At 37.2% G+C, this 20,628-nt stretch overlaps 1 protein-coding gene across 1 annotated transcript; it reads left to right on the top strand.

The window, feature by feature from the left end:
- Window positions 1–1,089: 1,089 nt before the first annotated feature.
- On the top strand, window positions 1,090–3,415 carry LOC103932954. The gene is made up of 3 exons (XM_018643907.2): window positions 1,090–1,593; window positions 1,944–2,228; window positions 2,933–3,415. The coding sequence occupies exons 1-3, from the start codon at window positions 1,561–1,563 to the stop codon at window positions 3,362–3,364; spliced, it is 750 nt and encodes a 249-aa protein (XP_018499423.2). The 5' UTR covers window positions 1,090–1,560; the 3' UTR covers window positions 3,365–3,415.
- Window positions 3,416–20,628: the final 17,213 nt, after the last annotated feature.

The raw sequence follows: 20,628 nt of genomic DNA, 5'->3' as shown, positions 1-20,628 counted from the left end.
GGGTAGGTGAGGCAATGACAGGTAGAGGTGGGGAAGTAAGGTTAGGGGAGAGAGGTGGGGAGTTGGTGGGATGGGTAAGATGGTGGCAGGAAGGTGTGGTGGGGAAGGATTAGAGGACTGTGGATGGTGTGGAGGGGATGGTCCTATATCTAATATCATATTGGTTGAGGGAATAGGTGATAAGAGGGACATAGTAGAAATGGATTCTTTATATTGAAAACATGTTTCAACGAAGACAACATGACGAGACAAAAATATTTTTCCTGTTGACATGTCAAGGCATCTATATCCTTGTTGATTTAAGGAGTAACCAAGAAAAACACAACTTTTGGATCTAAATTGAAGTTTATTTGTATTATATGGTCGAAGATATGTGTAACATGCACACCCAAAAACTTTGAGGAAATCATATTGAGGAGGTTTAGAAAAGAGTTTTTGAAAAGGAGAGTCATCATGTAAGACTTTAGTGGGTAAACGATTTATCAAGTAATTTGCCGTGTGAAAGGCATCATCCCAAAAAGATGTAGATAAAGATGAATGTGCAAGAAGAGTGAGACCAATTTCAACAATATGTCGATGTTTTCGTTCAGAAATTCCATTTTGTTCGGCATGATGTGGGCATGTTAAACGATGATTAATACCATGATGAGTTAAGAAAGTTTTAAAAGTGGTACTAAGATACTCACCTCCTCCGTCAGTTTGAAAGAATTCTATAGTGGTGTTAAACATATTTTCAACCAATTTCTTAAAAGCAACAAATGTAGAAAATACATCTGATTTCAATTTTAATGGATATAACCAGAAATAGTGAGAAAAATCATCAATAAAAATGACATAATATTTAAAGTAGATAAACTAAAAGGTAACTTGTGATTTTTTCCCATGGGACAAGATTGGCAAAAATCATGGGTTACAACGCCATTGATAGGCAATTTATTCCTAGAATTTAATTTTTTTTTAAAACATGAGAAGATGGATGACCTAATCTAGAGTGCCAAATAGAGTTAGACACTCTAGCACCTATGAATGCAAAGACTCCTTTAGTGCCTGATGAAACAGTGGAGAAGAGGTAGAATCCATTTCTACTCTAGCCGTGGAAAAGCATATTGCCCATGTGAAGATCCTGAACACGATAGGAGTTAGGGTATAAAGTTAGAGAACAATTGTTATCATTGGTAAATCTATGAATGGAAATAACATTTGTGGATGCATTAGGGCAAAGAAGTGTGTTTGATAGGTGAAAATTGGCTTGGGGTGTACGAATGCAAGTGTTACCAACATGAGAGATTTTCAAACAAATAATTTTTTGCTGGGTTTGACAGTGTTTATCTGTTACTAGCTAAATCTGTCATTCAATCGGAAAATGAGTGGTTCTTCTTTTCTCCACGAGGAAGAAAGTACCCAAATGGATCACAAAGTAGAAGGGCAACAGAATTCGGTTATTGGAAGGCCACAGGAAAGGAACGTAACGTAAAGTCAAGTTCTAACATTATTGGTACAAAGAGGACACTTGTGTTCCACATAGGTCGTGCACCAAAAGGGGAAAGGACAGAATGGATTATGCACGAGTACTGCATAAATGATAAACCCCAGGTGACATATGTATATTCTTCTGGGAAATGGAAGATTAAATTAATTGCCGTTTCCTCACTCTGTCTTCCCATATAATTGCCTTCTCCTAAGTAATACTTTATTAGAAGCTTCATATCCCATCTAGTTTGTTACTTTAAAGTGAATGTTATCGGAAGTGAATATTTAGCCACAGACATCCGACTCAACCTGCTTGGTCATCTGGAATTGGTTCAAGATTATTTACTTGCTGCATATTTTAGTTATATTGAAAATAGTTTCTGATTACATCTTCACATTCACTTGTGCATTCCATATATATGCACATTCTGATTTCTTTTTTGCTTACATGTTCTGCCTGCTTCTATCTGCAGGATTCTATGGTTGTTTGCCGCCTCCGGAAGAACAGTGAGTTTTGTTTGAATGACACCACAAACCAAGGTTGTTCAAGTCGAACTCCTTTATCAACTATGCAAAATGATGGAAATGCCGTCTCTGAAATTGGTAATGACCAAGGGGATAAGGCAGTTGAATGCAATTCGAAGAAGTCTACTAGCAGTCATGATTCTCATTCTATTGAGCAAATTGATTCTGCATCCGACTCCTACCCAAAACCAGTAACAGATGCTATGCAGACAGACTCTAATGGGCACCAGAAGGTGGGTTTGTTTAATCTTATCCTTCTTTCTTTCTATTAATTTTTCTGTCATTGTCGTTGAGATTAACTCAGCAGCACCACCTGCAAGTTTACAAGCTAACATACGGAGAGTATCATTCAGTAAGAAAAGGAAAAAAAAATATAAATTAAACACCATATAGCGAGTTTCATGTTCCTTTATCTGGTCGTGCAACTTTTTAGTGCATTCATAAATTTAATGAGCTTGCCAATGGTCCCATACTAATAAATACAGCCAACGGCTGGTTTTGTGTCAGATGGTTGTTCCAGAGGGAGTTGTGTTTCAGGTAGTTATGACAGTACCAAAGCCGCTAAATTAGTGTCTTCTAATCCGTGAAACCGCTAAATTAGTCTCTTCTAATCCCTGAACTGACATGAAATTATTATTTAGCGGTTATGGGAAGGGATCTAAAGGATGGCGGTGACCAGTGACCGCCTGCAAGAAGAGTTCAGTCGTTTTATAATTAGTGATTAATCAAATGTCCTTATACTAAGAAGTGCTCAGTCGTCTTAGGGTTCTGAACAATACTTTGTCGTTCTGTTATTTACCACACTTATTCTTTGAGAAATTATCACGGGGTCCAAGAATCCATGCATAACTGATGGTGGTTTTGAACTCTATTTCCATATGGTTGTCCATTGGGGGTCCAGCTCATGAATCATGATCATTGTTAATTACAATTGCAGGGTTCTTATGATGAAGACTTGTATGCGGAGATACTGAACGATGATATAATCAAACTAGATGAATCTTCCGTGCCTGCTGCTCATATGATGCCAGTTGTTGCCAACAACTCAGATGCTGAACATCAATCTCAACAACATATGCAAGCCACTTTGTCGCAAGCAGTTCCTTTCCAAGGTACTGCAAACCGAAGAATCCATTTGAGAAAGAGAAAGGAAAAGTTTTGTGCAGAATCACAGAACTCTTCCACCTCAGAGCAATCACGAAAAGCTTTAGTGAATTGGATGGACGATCGACTTATGTTATTATATGTATTTTTTGTTTTTCTGGTACTGCTGGCTGTGTTTCTATCCAATTTTTGTTTTCCTGACGTTGCTGGCTCTGTTTCTGCTCGCTTTGGAAGGATCCTGGCAAGTCAAAAACATCACATGTAAGTATTTGCAAAGGCTTTCTGCCATAAACGCTAATAGTAGACTTCTTTTTCTGGACCGGGTTTTGATTGATCCGTGTTTACATTCGAGGAAAGCTTAACGATGGAAGGCTTCGGCCCTTTGATCCACGACGTTGGCAAGTCTTCCGTAAGGCCTTGCGCCTCTTTCTTCATTATGTTTTACTCCCTTACTCCTGTTGATTCCATTTCTCCATTTTTTGCGGGTTTTTGTCGTGCGATGATCCTCTCCTTAAATTAATTTCTGACTTGGGATCGTCTCGTTCCTCCTCTTCTCATTAGATTTGGCTCCTTTAACCTCTTGCGGATGCTGTGGCTTTCGTACATCATAATTAGGCATCGACAATGACACAACTAGACCGAAAAACTTGACCCCAAACGAACCACTGCAGAATTTTCCAACAACCTTTGGTGGAGAAGTCTAAACAAATTTTGAAACAAAAGAAATGTTGCAAGTGTACTGGTAGTCTCCATATTGTCTATTTTCCTTTTCAAATTTCGGTATGGAAAAAACTATAGGAAGAAGTTAAAAACCCTCATATGAACCTTTTTAGTTCTTTCAATACCTGAAAAATTTCCTTTATCTTCTGGTCCCTAATTCGAAATTTGGATGCTCAATTGTTAATGAACGCCAAGTAAAATAATTACCTATGTAAAGAAGGTTGCGGAGATTAACTTTTGTCCCTAGCTCGATCGAAAATTTGAACGGGAGCGCTAGAAAACTAGCGATCATTGAGGACCTCTAGGGTGTAAATGAGATAGAAAGTATGATAATGGGGTAAACTATAAAAAACAAAAAATAAGTTTCTGACTAGCATGTGGGACCATGATTTTTGGGCCTCCGCCATGTGGCACTAGGAGTGCCCGAAATGGCCAGTAATCTACTAATCTCCGAAGTGAGTGGCTCGGAGCGGATCAAGGTTTCGGACCTCACTCATCGGGCCATAATATCAGACAAGGCATTCCAATATCCTTGGATCAGTGGGTGGGGTCCGCCCCATCGAGGATGACCTACTTGTCCCTCTAGTAATCAAGTAATCAACTCCAGATTGCATCCCAATTAAGACAGTATCTTGGATTCAATATCACATATCTCTCATCACTAGTCCACTGCTTGAATGCAAAGAGTCTTTATCGACTTGATTGTTGGAGAATCCTTTGCCATGTTTGTTCGTTTAAATATGTTTTAAATGAAAGGACTTGATAAAACAAGTCACACTTTTAGTATTGGATGTAAATCTAAATTTAATCCAATGCTAATGGATTGTTTAAGAAGGAATTCTTTTGTGTATGTTCGTTTAAATAAATTATGTTATCTAGAATTGTTGATTGTCCAAAACTGTTGAGTCATCAACAATAAGCTAATGGATCTTAAAGATTGTCGATCGATCAAAGATAAGTTAATGGGACCGATATGCATTTAAATCAAGAAAATCTAAATGTTATGTTTTTCTTAAAGTTTCGAATGAATACTTAGTTACAACAAGGTCAGCGGGAGTAATGTCAAATTTTTGAGAAACAAAATTTTAAAATGAAGTGTATTTGATAGACTTAGTGAATACAATTGTTACTCAAAATGGCAAAAGGTGACATAGTCAATTTTCAAAGTATAGACTTAAAATTAGACTTGACATAAATGAAGTCAATTGAGATAGACTTAGTGATACAGTTAGGCTATATCAAGTATGTTATATAAGGTAACAAACCTCAAGTGTTGAAGATTTGTGAAAGCATTTCCATATATGATAGAAAACTACTTTCATGATCCTTATAAAGAATATGTCACAAAATAACAATAGTACACATGTATGAACTTGTGATGTGTTATCCAAAAGTGAATGACCCTCATGGATATCTCTTTGGCGTATTACTAAAGCCCAGAATCAGAACTAGGACAACCGATTGAGTATAGCTTTTGAGAAAGGAATGTCAGAGTGAGACTCTAGAAGTGTGAATTTATTTAGGTAATAAACCCAAGTGATTATAATCCTGATGAAGTAATAATCATAGGAATGTATTGTAAGTATGATACTACAATGGTCTCAAGGTTGAAGCAAAGTTTGTATAAAGTATACAAATGAAACATATATCGATATTTTAAGGTTTTGGAAACTACTTCAAAAGGTGTTTCGAATATACAAAGTTCATCCTGAACCAATGATTGAATCCAAATCATAAGTCGTTAGTAGGACAAGGTGATGTAATGGGGTGATAGCTCAAGCCATGGAGTCAATGTCTCGTCTAAGTATTTAAACACAAGGAAGAGACAACATTATATGTTTTGAAACATTTAATAGTAAAACTTTTTCTAAGCTAAAAGGATTAATACATAACCTAGTTAACTGACAAGCTCAAGTTCACTCGATTAGCATCTATGAGATGCACAAGTGATTGACTTTAGTGCAAGTGGGAGATTGTTGGAGATATGTCCTAAAAGTCAATCTTAAGAACAAACCTTTTAGGATAATGCCTGAATGGATAGTTAAGTCTAATATAACAAATAAGCAAAGTCACTCCTTAAGACTATCTCAATAAACGATATACGTCCAAATAATGAATCCATGGATGAATTGATGGAAGAAGTAATCTAAAGATGTTAGACTACATAGACCTTCTTTACATAACCAAAATGTCCAAAAGGTTCCTAGTCATAGGATTGTCAGAGGGACGCTGACAATCTAGATAGATTAGTACGTACGATGTCTGCTTCAATAGGAAGGATGGAAACTCTCAAGCCATTCGCGGAGGGACACTATGACTAGTATGTAGGTGCTTGTTAAGGGAATTAGTCCACTGAATGCAATCAAAAGAGAGCACTTGCTACTCAAATGTCAAGCAAGTAACTCTACTAGTTCAAATAATGTAAGTAGTCCTTTAACCTAAGACATCATAGTTATCTTGGGGATACGTTGTTGATCATTTGACAATGAGACGTGACCACATCTCATCTTGGATGTGTTCTATGCATTCTTGGGGGTCAACGATTCATTCTCATAAGCATGTAAATGTTCAATAAGGAATCTCTAATCCTCAATATAAGAGGATTTTCATTCTAAGATATAATTTGGGAATCTTCAGCTGAAGTATTGAGCTTAATGTAGGAAGACATTCCTATATAACCCAATGGAGTCATATAAGATGGTATAATCACATTAGGGGTTTGACATAAAGTATCCATACCCTGGTAATGCGATTGAGAGCATTGAATTAGAGAAGGATTGAATTACATTGTAATTCCAACTGAATAAGTCCTTCGACCAAATTCTACATTAACTTGGATAACCATGATATATCAGATGACACTCCTGGCTTGTGGGTCCTTCTAGAAGATTAGATAAGTAGACATCAAAGTAGAAAGAGAATTAAAAGTAAGTTTTAATTTACTAAGTGATTGTATAAGTACTAATCAATTGGATTGATACCAATCACCTCACCGCCTCGCTAATTAGAACCTAAAGTTATTGTACACCGACACTTTTGTCATGAGATAACAAAAGGATGATGGAATTAATTAATTAGATTAATTAAGTGACATAATTAATTTGAAAGTCTAAATTAATCATTGAAGTGATGAAACTTCGCTTTCCTTTAAAAAGGGTGTTTAGTGAAAAAGTTTCATTAGGGTTTTTGTGTGAGCATCTTGCTTCAAAAGAAACAAAACAACTTTCTTTCCTCTCACCAAAATCGACCACCATAAGGAGAAGGGTGCTAGCTTTCTCTTCTCTCTTTGGCCATTCTGTCATCCATTTCATTACACTAGCGAGTGTTGATCTTTAGAAGTCCTCAACGTTGGAGGCTTAAGAAGAATCAAAGAAGTTCCAAATCTTCAAGTGGATGAAGCAAAGAGGTGGGCTAGGCTCAAGGAGTTCCAAAATGATAGGTCTTGGAGGTGGTCACTTATTGGACTCAAGTCAAGATCCAAAGGTATAACACACAAATCCTTCACCTTGGTTTTGACTATGATTCTTTGATGCATCAACTATGAACGTATGCTTGTTGAAGGGGATTTGCATGACTTTAGCTTTGATTATTATGCTTTTGTTGCTTACGTTTACAAATTTTGAATTGTATATGCATGTTAGTCACTAGAAATCCCATAAAAATCTCCATATTTCCCTTCATTTGTGGAGAGGTAAGGCGAGTCTTGGTAAGTTGACTAGGATTGTGACCAATGCTAAATGTGGCATGAGGAAGGGCTAGCCAGGTTTAATGGATTGGTTCTGAAGAGAATGGGTTGGATGTGGTGAATAAGACGAAGGATGCGACTCCGAGCCACATATGAAGCATGAGTGGTGACATCTAGGGAGGCGAAAGCCGGTTGCGAAGTGGGAAGCGCCTGCAAAATGATGGCTTTGAAAGGAATGGTATTAACAATAGTTATAAAGGTGGACCATATGGGTGAACTAGAGGGAGAGACATGAGGAGCAGTAAGAAGGAAGGTGGTTTCGTCAAACTTAACAAGACCAGAGACAAATATATAATTAGAGGAAAGATAGAGAAATAAACATTAATAAGAACTATGAGTGGAAGAGTAACTAAGAAAAAGGCAAGGATGGGACTGAGAAAGATGTTTGTTGGAATTGTAGGGTTGTAACCAAGGGAAACATAGACAACCAAAGGCGTAAAGTTTAGCATAGTTAGGGTTATCACCAAAGAGAGCTGTGTATGGATATATGTTATGAAGAATAGGTGTGGGCATCCTATTAATAAGATTATAAATAAGCATTGCATGCATATGACCAATAATTGAGGGGTAAAGGGGCATGATGAAGAAGAGTTACCCGATTTCAACAACATGTCGGGGCAATGTTTTGCACCAGCATGTTTAGGAGTATGTGGTGGGGTGGTGAGATGAGTAATGATCCACAAGAGCCTTAAAGGTTGTGATAATAGAGAAGACATAAGATTTACGTTTAATGAAAAAGCCAAGTGTATAGTGATCAACAAAGATAACATAATAGGAAAAACTATCAATAAACGATTATGGGCAGGACCCCAAACATCACTATAAAAGAATTCAAGAAGACGCTTACTATACCAAGAGAAGAAATTCGAAAAGGGAGCTTATGACTTTTATTGCATGACAAAAAGTACAAACAGAAGGATGTCCGATGGGTTGGGTGACCAAGCCAACGACACCATAGGTTGGAAGAGTCCACCATACCCACCAAAGCTTGCGGTGGAGGCTGAGACATGGGCATCGAGGGGGACCATTCATATGTATCACCTTTATTCGTGCCTCAAAAGAGCACCACCCTACTGTTTAGATCCTTGATAAGAAAGAAACCATGAAAAAATTGTGTGGAAGTATTGTTTTTATTAGGAAAATGTATTTTCATTTCACAAATGAAATAAAGTTACACTTTGGGTATATATACAAGCTATAAAAGCCAATTGTACAATAACAACTTTCTAACTAAAGGAAATCTTATCATAGAGAAAAAAATAATCAAGGAAATTATGGAGGTGACACGTGGACTTTTGGGTGAAAATGACGAAATTACTTTCGAAACACACCGGGATTCCCATGCGCTTGTAACGGACAATAACAGCTCAATCAAGGAAGAGTTAAAGGTGATGAAAATGGTATTTATTCAAATCCCTTTCATCATTCCTCATCAAATCTTCACTCAAAAGGTAACTCCCAATTTTCCTATTCAAATTAGGATTAATTGCCAAGTTAATTGCAAGATATCTTGCAATTATACTCATAAATCCACCATATATGGCCGGTCCCTATTCTCCAAATAGGGCTGGCCACTCAGTTATAAATAGCCATATTCTCCCACTAAAATGCTAAGCCATTCTCTACCCATAAATTCCGAAACACATTCTCTTTCAAATTCTAACTTTGGCATCAAAGATTCTTCGGCCAAAGCCCTCCATTCATTGTGGGCACGTGAGGCTTTTGGCCTTAATCTTAGGTGTTATTATTTTGCAGGTGCATTTTCATCAAAAGAGAAGGCGGCATAAATTTGCATCCATAAATTGGTGCTTTCATTGAGAGACTTAATTCACACGCTTGAAGAAGACTCTCGCATTCAAAGTTTCTGATTTCTCGTTCATTTGTAGATTTTTCGTATATTGTTATTCCTAGAATTTTCTTTTTCTAAAATTCTTTGAATAAACGTAAAAGAAAAGTACAATGACTAGAAATTCGGAAACCACGATGAATAGAACTTTCTACATTCAAGGGTTTGGACCAAGTGATGGAGATCATGGCGTAACCCTATCACGACGATCCACGAGGCTCAGCACGACGACGAGTGGAGTAGCACCACCCCTACGGGGCACCATCGTGGCAGCCACCACGGTAGCAACCATGGTGAGCCCACTACCTAAGGTGAGCAGGCCACCTTACAGCAGTAGGCCCATGCCCACGCCATAAGGCAGCCAGCCCAACGCAAGGCAACCCACATTCAATAGGCCTAAGCAGCTGCAGCAATTGGAGCAACCCAACACTCGTGGGCCCAATGCTAGTGGAGGTGTTGTATGCCAGAAATGATGATATACAAGTGCAATTTTCTTCCAATTATTCAATTGTATCTCTTTGTTAAGTAGTAGATCATGTAACTCATCAATTGTCATGGAACTGAGACAAAATTGAATTGCATCCACAAAAGGATGAAAGTCTAGAAGTAATTTGTGGAGAGTAACTAAGATCAATTCAGAATCTTTGACTGGAGCTCCAACATTAGCAAGAGCATCAGCTATTTCCTCAATGTGTTGAAGATATTGAGCAGCAGTTAGATCACCTTTGGTTAGACTGCGAAGAAGAGATCAAAGTTCGTGGATATGAGATTGTGAAGTGGCTGCAAGATATGATTCCAATTTAGCCCAAAGTTCTCGAGTTGAGCTTACTTCAACAATATATGAAATTAAGGATTTAGAAAGAGTTGAGTTGATGCAGATAGAATGTTTTGATCATTCTCAAACCGAGCAACATATATCGGATTCAGATTGCAATTGCCAGAAGAATTAGTAAGAAATTGAGGCAGTGCTGGTGAGGATCCATCAATCAGACTGGTAAGATTATATCGACAAAAAATTGGAACGAAGAGAGCACTCCATGCTAGGTAATTGGTAGTGGTGAGCGTAATTGGAACCATAGATCTGATGTTCTGAATTGTAATGGGGGCAGAAATCGAAAAACTAGGGTTTGAGGGTACAGTCGGAGGAAGAACCTGAGAAGCTGATTCCGATGAAAAAGAAGTAGATGTCACCATAGCCAGAGATGAAGACTTGAGAAAGCAAAGAAGCGATCAAGATCGAAGAGATAATCGATCTATCTAAGAGAATCGAAGGATTGAGTAGCACGTAAAGAGAAGCGGGATAACTTGGATTGAAGAGAGAGGTCGTGAGACTTAGGTGGGTGATACCATATTAGGAAAATGTATTTTCATGTCACAAATAAAATAAAGTTACACTTTTGGTATATGCACAAGCCATAAAAGCCAGTTGTACAATAGCAACTTTCTAACTAAAGGAAATCTTATCATAACAAACTAATAGTTTCATTAACCTCCAAGTATTATCTCTAGAGGATGAATCTACAATGTTGCCCTTAATAGTTTTGCTTATTAAACTAAGCTTTGAAATTAAATAACGGTTAACGGATGGAACACAAAACATCATTTAAATGAAATGGGGTGAGGGAAGAGGGGAGTGATATGGAGCCAACGTGTGCATGCGCAAACCTGTACCATTACCAATAATAATCTCATCTAGGCCATCATAAGAAGTGAAAGATGAGAGATTGCAAGGATTATAAGTGACATGATGAGAGGCACTCGAATCTAGTAGCCAAGTGAGAGTTTTTAACGAATAAGTTATAGTATGGTGAGTTATTGGCTGGTTGGGATAGCCAAAAAGATGAGGGGCAACATTTCCCACTGTGCACTTGAGTACCACACCATTGACAAATACCACACGATAGCATGTTCTAGAACGCCGATTAGTGTTATGATTGTTAAAGTTAGTCGTGAACCAGAAGAGTCATGGTGTTGAATGGTGGAAAGAGTACCACTGTGATAATTGTTGTTGTAGTGGTGGAACTGCTAGTTAGAGGTTTGTGGAATGCAGAAGCCATGAGTGGAGGAGAGAGAATTCTGAGCAACATGAGCAGTCACAATGGAGGTGTAATCTAGTTTGATAAGGGCCTCAAGTTTAACTAGTTTGTCATAAAGGTTCTCGAATGAGAATGAGCAATCATGAGCATGAACAATAACATAGTTTCCTTGAATTTAGTGCCAACACCACTGAAGATGTGAAGAACAACATTATCATCATAGAAAGAAACATCAATGAGAGCAAGCTCATCTATGATGACTTTGACAACCTGTAAAAATTCAGTCACAGACTGTGTGTCACGCCACATGAGCGTGATGTGCTCTTTAAGGGCTAGAACACAAGCACAACCTTGTTGGCATAGAGCTCAGCTTGTCCCAAGCCTTCTTCAAGGTTTTGGCAAATGCAATAAGTGTGATGACTTGGTTAGAGACAAAGATTAGAATAATGATAGGGATTTTATCACAACTGCAAATGGGTTAAAAACTCCTATATTACTTGCTAGAGTGACAAGGATATTGTAGTATAAATGGTTCTCACAAAGTCGTTCTCCACAGGGATTATTTAATAAATCGAAGCAAATCAAATTCCAACTAATTATTGTAAAGCAAAAAGTTGAGATGATTAATTTTTATGACCTAATTTAATAAAACGAATTTAATTAATAAAAGAAACTAATATGCAATATTAAAGATGAAGAAAAAGGAAACAGTTTTGTAGAAATCAAATTAAAGAAAGCACTAGCGCCGTCACCATAACAACCCTATATAGTTCTATCAAATACTTATGACTTATACATGCATATTTCGAAGGTTAGGTTTTCCTAATATATGCCTACTTGGACCCCCAGCATAAAGCGTATATCAAACATGCAATCCATCTGTGGTATTCAGATCAAATCTAAACATGCATGACTCAATAAATTTTTGTGAAACCTTTTGAAAAACCGTGCAACCCTTAAGACGTGGTATTCATCCTAAGTGAACTTGCATGATAGGAGCATATTTATGCTACTTAGGTATGTTGTTTCCTTGCATTTAGATAATTAATTACTACTTATTATAGTCTTTTAAGCTATTTTCGAATGTTTGTATGTCCTAATGGCAAAAGGAGTAAGAAAGTGCATTTTGGAGCCATTTGGAGCAGTTTTGGGCATGGATTGGATAGCTTAACTATGGAGCAAAATGGATGGACGAAATTGAAGTGAAGAAGGGCTAGGAAATGCTACAAATCTGGAGAAAGAAGTTCAAATACAAAGAAGATAAGGAAAGAGCAAGAAATAAGGAACATTATCCAACCTTATCTTATCCTATCCTAACCAACCTTATCCTTTCCTAAATCTAGCATTTTCCTATCTTATCTTATCCAAATCAGTTTGTGCCTTAATTCTAGCTATTTAGAAGGGATTAGTTATACATTTAAACACATAATTCAGATTCTAGAAGCCTAATCCCTTTGTGTGCCGCATATAGGCCATTCCTTGGAGGTTTAGGAGTTGTAATCCCTTTTCTACACCTATGTCGTGAGTCCTTGTCCATTTAGGTCCTGAAATCTGCCCTAAAACATCCTTTCTAGAAGCCCTATCTTCCTCCTAAAAAGTGAAGGAAGATTTGTGAAAAACATGTTCATTTAAGCAACATCAATAGCATGCAATTAACAATTAAAGGCGGAATCATGCTTGTATGCACTTAAAACAAAACATTTACCCATGAAATTCAAAGCCTAGTAGATAGGTGAACCAAGACTCAACTCAAAACAAAGTGAGTTGAGAAATCAATACCTTTGTAGATTCCTCTTTGCATAAGCAAAGGCTAATCACCCAAAGAGAGGGCCTTCATTCCTTGCATCTTAGATCCATGGATTTGGATGGATGAAAAGGTTTCTCCAAGTTCCCAAAATTGAGAACCTCTAATGATTCATCACCAAGGCATAATGAAGAAGAAATGAGTGACCTTGGAGGAGTTTGATTGCTAGATGATCCCTCCAAGGTGGCCGAAATTTTAGAGAGAAAGGAGAGCTTGTGTTCCCATCCTTTCCCCAAAAATAACCCTTAGTAAATTTTAGGCTATAAAGTCCTTTATATAGTCCCTTCCAATAAGTGACCTAATGGACCAAAAGCCCTATTCTTTTACACATGGCCGGCCTATAGGTTTATTGGGCTTTCAAGCCCTTTGTTTATTCAAGTTGTCATACAACTTGAGTTAATGGGCTTGACATTCAAATCCCATTGGGCCTTGCGGCCCAAAACTAACCCGAGGTCTTTAACGAACTTATTCGTTTGATTAATTAACATATTAATTAATCCTAGCCTTAGATAAATAATTAAACCATTTAATTATTCTTACTCATCTCCGTTGTTTCTTCAAACTCTACCTTACTCGGTGAACGATCCATTAGGTTCCTTTTAGCGAGGCAGTGGGCGATTAAAACTCTTTCTAATCGATTGTGAATTGAAACTTACTTTCAATTCTCCCGTTAGTGATAATACACTTTTAGGGCTTCCACAAACCATGGTTGACGCCTAGCAACATGTCATGGTTACCCAAGCTAATCAGAAGAGGTGGTGAACCTATTCAGTTTTAGGATTACAAATGCAATACGGTCTTTCTCTAATACAATACTCTCGACCACATTGTTTGGATTGATAGTTTATTCATGTCTACTATCCAATGTGAGTCTTGTGCTTATATGATTACTTTGAACGTGATTTGGAACACATTCCTAAATCTCATTCATACTTTGGCCAAAGATTCAAAATCATATCATAGAGTATTCTCCCTCAAACAGTTTGAAGGTTAGAGATCCCTTGTTGCGCATTCACTTGCCTCCATGGCTAAGTGGCTTAACCCCAACGATGCCATGGACACCCTCATGATGGAGTGACTTTGACATAATCAAAGATTAAGGACCTAACCATAAGACAACTGTGATGCCTCAGGTCAAAAGACTAATTTGCATTATCCCAACCATGAGTTCTCATGTGACATGAATATGAGAACTCTTCGTTGATCGTGTTCAGTGAACTCATTCTCTATTGAGCACCTACGTACTTGTCTTGATGTCACACACACCAATGACTCGAGACTAGTCACTCTCCCTGAGAGAAGACATAGCACGTACTGATCTTAACGGACTGTCAATGCCCAATTGACAATCCTATGATCAGGAACGTTTAGATCGCATTCTTCCAATCACATATTCCTTGGACTTATCGTTTAAGCATATAACATTTATATGAGACGACTCAAACAATAATGTTTGCCCTTAATATTAAACTAGATTAGTTTAACATATGAAATGTCCATAAAGTATCATCATATGATTGGTTTTAGGGCACATTTCCAACAAAAAGGTGCTGCACCTATCCCTCTAGAAACCCCAAATCCTTGCTGTGTATATCCTATCCCATTCCCCTTTGGTTTCTACCAAACCTTAACCTTTTTCCCTTAGGATTGTGCAATCCTTTTCCTTCAGAAATTGTGCAAAACCTAGCCTATAAATTCAAGCTTATGCCACACTATTCAAACCATCCATTCACTCATTCATTCATTCATACTTTCAGCCATCAAACACCATAAATTCACACCACATCACCCTAGTGCCGCAAGCAAGGAAGGAAGGAGAAAAAGACTTGTGCAATCTGCCATCCAAGGGAGTGCCATGCATGCCATTGGAGTGTGGAGCATTTCTTGGTTCTTTCTATCCTTAGTTTTAGTTCAATGTTTATGTTAATTTGGTTTTCAATTATGATGAACATGTGGAACTAATTTCTTTTTAGTTAGAGGTGAATTCAAAGCCATGATTATATGTTTTATATGAATTGATTGCATCCAGTTATTGTTTCTTAAGCCTTGAATTATCTAAGTTATTAAAACTTGTTTATGTGTGTTGGTTGAGGGTCGACACTTAATTTGCATGCATGAATTTGATGCTAGAGTATAAGGGAGTTTCACATAATAGTTATTCACTTATATTCACAAGTAGTGGAGGTTGCTAGTTACAATCGTGTTAAGTAAATCCTTGGTATGAGTCTCATGCGTTTCATAGTGATGAATGCCTTGTCAATGCTTATGATTTTCACAAAACTTAATGACTTTTGATATGTATCTTTATTATGCGTTTCATATAAAGAACTTGAGAAAGATAATTTGGTTGTAATGCGTATTCATTCAATTCAATGGAATAAGGAAAATCTGATGGTTAGTTGTGCGATGCAACTAACTTGGGGCATTGTCATTCATAGTCTAAAGGAATAATAACTGGAAATTGGTGTGTATGCATATATCATGTGTGGAGAAGGACCCTCTAACTAGCCTTTCACCCATTTAATTCACCCAAATTCGTTTTTACAAAGTGTTTTATACAAAGCTTCTGTTTTAAGTTTTAAATTCGTCAAAAACAATCCCCCTTTCATTTAGTCTTGTTATTTGAGTCAAAATCTGTTTTCTTTTAGTCTTTTGAGTCAAGTTAAGTTTTATTTTCGCCAAAATCACTTGTTAGGTCTAGAATTGAGTCTTTTTGAGTGTTTGTTGCTGTTTTAAGTGTTTTAAGTTAGTTTTGTGTCTATAGAGTCTAGTTTAGTGTTTTTGAGTCTTAATTATGTTGATTAGCATCCCTAGTTAATCCCTGGTCTAGAACGATCCCTACTTGCATATATACTACAATTGTCACAAATAGGGTTGAATCACTCCAAAATTCATCCGTTTGATCATGTTTTGCTCTAGAAGAAGTCGGAAATCCTAAATATAAATCAAAGTATAAAAATTCTACCAAAATAATTACCAAAACATACTAAGAATATGGTAAAATATATAATATGAAATTGACTCATCAAATAACATGTAAAAGAAGTTGATATTGTCGAACCGAAAAGGTATGAGGCACAATGAAGGAGTCATTAGGACAAAAAACAAGAAAAGATTAACAAAGTTCCCCCTCCTTTGTGAGTCTTCCCCTCCTCTGTGAGCTCCTCTGATTTTCCTTTTTTCGGTGGCTGATGCGAGATTTATACACACACAAATTAAACCCTCTTTTTGACAATTGTAGTATGGATGTAAGTAGGGATCGTTCTGGACCGGGGATTAGGAGGGATTGCTAAAACCTTGGAAACTGACTCAAAAACGTAAAAACAAGATAAAACACTAAACTAGACTCAAAGAATGCAAAACTAAAATTTAAAACATTAAGACAAACCAAAAGACTCAAAACTAATTTTTGGACGAATTTAAGATTATGGCTTGATTCAAAATACTTTAAAACACAAACTAAACAGATTCTAAGCACTAAAGAACAAGAAAGTAAAGGGGGGGGGGGAAAGTTTTGATTTGAAGAAAATTGAAATAACAAAACAAGTTAATAAACTGAGCAGAATGTAAATATGAAATTGTGATGGAATGAATGGAATGAAGGCTAGCTAAGGGGTTCTTCTCCACACATGTTATACTTGCATACAAGATTGATTCTCAGTTGGTCTTTCGATAAATTATGAAACTCAAACGAAAGTTAATCAATTCATATTGCAAATATAAACATAGTTTCGAATCACCCCCTACCTAAAGGGGGTTTAGTTCCTCATAACTTTGAAATCAAAGAAACACCTAAACATTCCAACAACTCAAACTTGAATTGTATGAACGTTTAAGCACTCTTCTCTTCCATACACACAAAACAAAGAGAATTAAAATGAAACTTTGAAATCAAAGAAACACCTAAACATTCCAACAACTCAAACTTGAATTGTATGAACGTTTAGGCACTCTTCTCTTCCTCGTTGTTGTAGCACAAGGTTTAAGGATAGGTTGTGCGATGGTATGAAGTGTTTTGGAGGGATGGGAAGTGGTTGGATAGTGGCTGCAATGGAGGAGAAAAACTGCACAGAAAATGGGAGGATATGCACGGTAAAGGGCTTGGGAAATGGTGTGTTTGTGGTGTGTTTGTGTATGAAAAATGAGGAATTGCTTGAATGATAAGAATGCAAGGTATTTATAGGAGTAGTGGAGGGAACATATGGATGCAATGCATGTGATAAAAGACTAGGAAAATGGGTGGAAAGCTGGAATTTCACAAAGGGGGCCAAAGGGAACCCACGGCAAAGGATGGTGCATGTGTTTGGGAAGCTTTCTTGCTCATTTTCTGGATGCAATGATGAAAAGTTTAATAAATAATGCATGTAGGTAGCTGAAATGATGAAGAATGAGTGGTGGAAATGCAAGGTGAATGAATAATGAATGCATGTGTTGATGAAATTACATTTGGAAAGCTGAAATGTGGAGGGGATGCACGGCATGGATGTTTTGGTGTGTGAATGGCTGATTTGTTTGTTGGTTAAAGATGCATGTGGATGAATTATATAATGGGAAAGTATGTGATTGACAACTAGGATGGATGGTGGCTGCAATGATGAAGTGTGATGGTTGAAAATGGCAAGGGAAATGCATGTGTTTGGACGGCAAGGATGATGTTTTGTGCATGTGGCTGCAATGGTGTGTAATGATGGAGGAATAAGTGCATGTGGTTGAATTGGTGGTGAATGTGCATGACAAAGAATGGATTTGGCTGCAATGGTGTGTAATTGGGCTAGGGTTTAAGTGCATGAAATGGACCCAAATTGCTCCCCCTTGCATGGCAAGGAATGGTGTTTGTGTTAAGCCCATGGCAATGTGATTGTAATTGGGTTAGGGCCATTGTTTTGTGTCCTCAAGTGCATACAAGGCCTTCAATTTCATCTAACACTTGGGCTCCAAGAATAAGCTATCCATCCTTAGCCCAATAATGCTCCAAAAAGGCCCCAAAACACTCCACAATGCATCCTTTCGTCAAACACGTTTTATAATCCTGAAAACACACAAAAGAAGCATAAAGAACTAAAATAACTAAAGAAACATAACGTAAATGTACGAGAACAAGCTAAGTGAGTCGCCTAAATATGCTCCTATCAAACTCCCCCACACTTAACTTTTGCTAGTCCTCGAGCAAAACAGAATAAAAACAAATAAACAAAACGACACTAAACACGTAAAACACAACCTAAACCTTCCAACAACCATCTTAGGGATTTCCAATGCACATGACATGTTAAAAATCATCATTCCCACAGATTTTAGTCATCTTCACACTTAAGTACATTCTTAATCAGAGTCACCACATACTATTTCACAATTAAGCATTTAAAACCATATTTTGAATGTAGTAACATGCCTTAGAGAATTTGCTCAATTCCTCACAAGATATGCACTCAATTTCACTCAGATTTTCTGACTACACACCCTACACTAAGTATATGTGAGAAGATTGATGTAAAAATGAAAACGAACACTCACATATATGTATCACAAAGAACGCAATTTCTGGAGTTAATAAGCATGTTTAGATATGATCTCATGAATGGAATGCTATTACTTAGACGCGAGAACCAGTGACACCATATGCTCATACCAAATTCAAACTCCACAATTGAAATGCACAACACTCAAGATAGAAGTCAAGGGTTGTAACGGGGCTTGGGATATTGGCTCACAAGGAAAGGTAGGGATAAACAAAAGTTCTTTAAACAATAGCAAGCAAAGTAATGAAATTAAGGCTTAGAATTCACTTGGCATGCAGAAATCAACTTTTAGACATAAGGGGGAGATTCAACAACTCTTAGGGCCTAATTTATTGTTTTGGGCCCTTACTTCAACCAACAATACTTTTCAACTCTTTTTTTTTTTTTTTTTTTTTTTTTTTTTTCTGGCCGTGCCTATGGCACATCAACTCACATACACACTCTTTCCCCCACACTTTGTTTCTGCAATACCTTAATCAAAAGGAATTCATTGCTTACTATGCTTCAAGAACAAGGGTAAGGACGGTCATATTCTAGGTTAGGTGAGGATAAAGTGGGTTGACAAAGAATAAAGGCTAAACAAAGCTCACCGGGGGTAAAACTTACAACATATACGAAATATGGGAAGTGAGTCTATTTGGCTATGGTGGCAACTACACAACTTCATCTTGATATATGTTATGCAAATCAATAACATGCTTTGAATGAAATGGGCATGAGTTCTAGCATTTGGAACTATATGATGAAACGCCTTCTAAGTAGTAACCAAGCAAAGAATAATGAGATCATGCAACAACTTTGGAAAACAAGAAATCACAGATTATACTCTCCAAAGAATGTTATAGGCTCAAGTTTCTCAGGGTTGTAGCGTTTGTTTGAGTTCCTTCCTTCAAGCATGTTACATAACTAATTTTTTTCTTTTATGATTGCATGTGAAGTCATACATTATAACGATAACCAAGCATATACCAAGAGTAAATCAAACTTTTCTCCATGTTTCTAACTCTTTTTAACAGTCATGCAATTAGAAACCAAATCCTTATCAATGTGTTGGAAGGTGACCTACGACACAAAAACGACTCAAAACACTCTTTTTAGGCTTTTCAAAACATGTTTTTCAAATTTTTATGTGATTTTCGAATTTTTAAGTCAAAACACACTAAACACACTTAAAAACAGCAAGAAACAACATTTGAAGTTATGGTGGAAAAAAAAACCCTACGAATTTGCATCAAAACACTTTAGTAACTCCCCCACACTTAAATCAAACATTGTCCTCAATGTTAAAAACCACACTAAACACAAACAAACATATAAACAGCAATTAAACATACTAAACATGGCAGAATGTATCTAACAAAAAGAAGAGTTTAGAAATGCAAATCTGGTTGTGGAGTGTTCGTTCCATCTTCTCCTTGGTGATTGCAGTGAGGCTTGGATCTTTGTGATTCCACAGGCTTACTCTTGAACTGCGCTGCTCCCATCGTTGATTTTCCTTTGTGCTACTCTTGAACTGGGTAGCAGGTTTCCTTTGGTCTCCCCCGAAGGTCTGAGCTTCCTCCTTTTATCTGTTTCTTTGTTCAATCTCTCCAATTCGTATTGAAGAGGGTTAGAGGATAGCTCAGCAAAGCTAGGTAAGCAACCAGGGAATAGAGTCCAGATAGACTCCAAGTGTCGGCTGATTGCTTCTTTCACTTTGCCATGCTAGTAATATTAAGGACAAAGGAAAAGACAGGGAAAGAGCATGATATGAGATACCTTTGCTTTTGCCCTTGATGATATGAGATACCTTTGCTTTTGAAGAAGCGGTGAATGAATCAGCACATGTATTTGTTGTGCTGCTTCCTCCTGGATCATCT

The sequence above is a fragment of a genome, unplaced genomic scaffold (assembly GCF_019419815.1).
Source record: "Pyrus x bretschneideri cultivar Hongxiangsu unplaced genomic scaffold, Pyrus_bretschneideri_v1 Contig128, whole genome shotgun sequence".
Classification (NCBI taxonomy): Eukaryota; Viridiplantae; Streptophyta; class Magnoliopsida; order Rosales; family Rosaceae; genus Pyrus; species Pyrus x bretschneideri.
The sequence above is the reverse complement of the archived record's forward strand: the minus strand, read 5'-3'. Positions and strand labels throughout refer to the sequence as shown.

Coding starts and splice junctions, on each gene's coding strand:
- LOC103932954 (XM_018643907.2), top strand. CDS start 1,561: ATGCACGAGTACTGCATAAATGATAAACCCCAG. Junction 1,594..1,943: donor GCATAAATGATAAACCCCAG/GTGACATATGTA, acceptor TTCTATCTGCAG/GATTCTATGGTTGTTTGCCG. Junction 2,229..2,932: donor ACTCTAATGGGCACCAGAAG/GTGGGTTTGTTT, acceptor TTACAATTGCAG/GGTTCTTATGATGAAGACTT.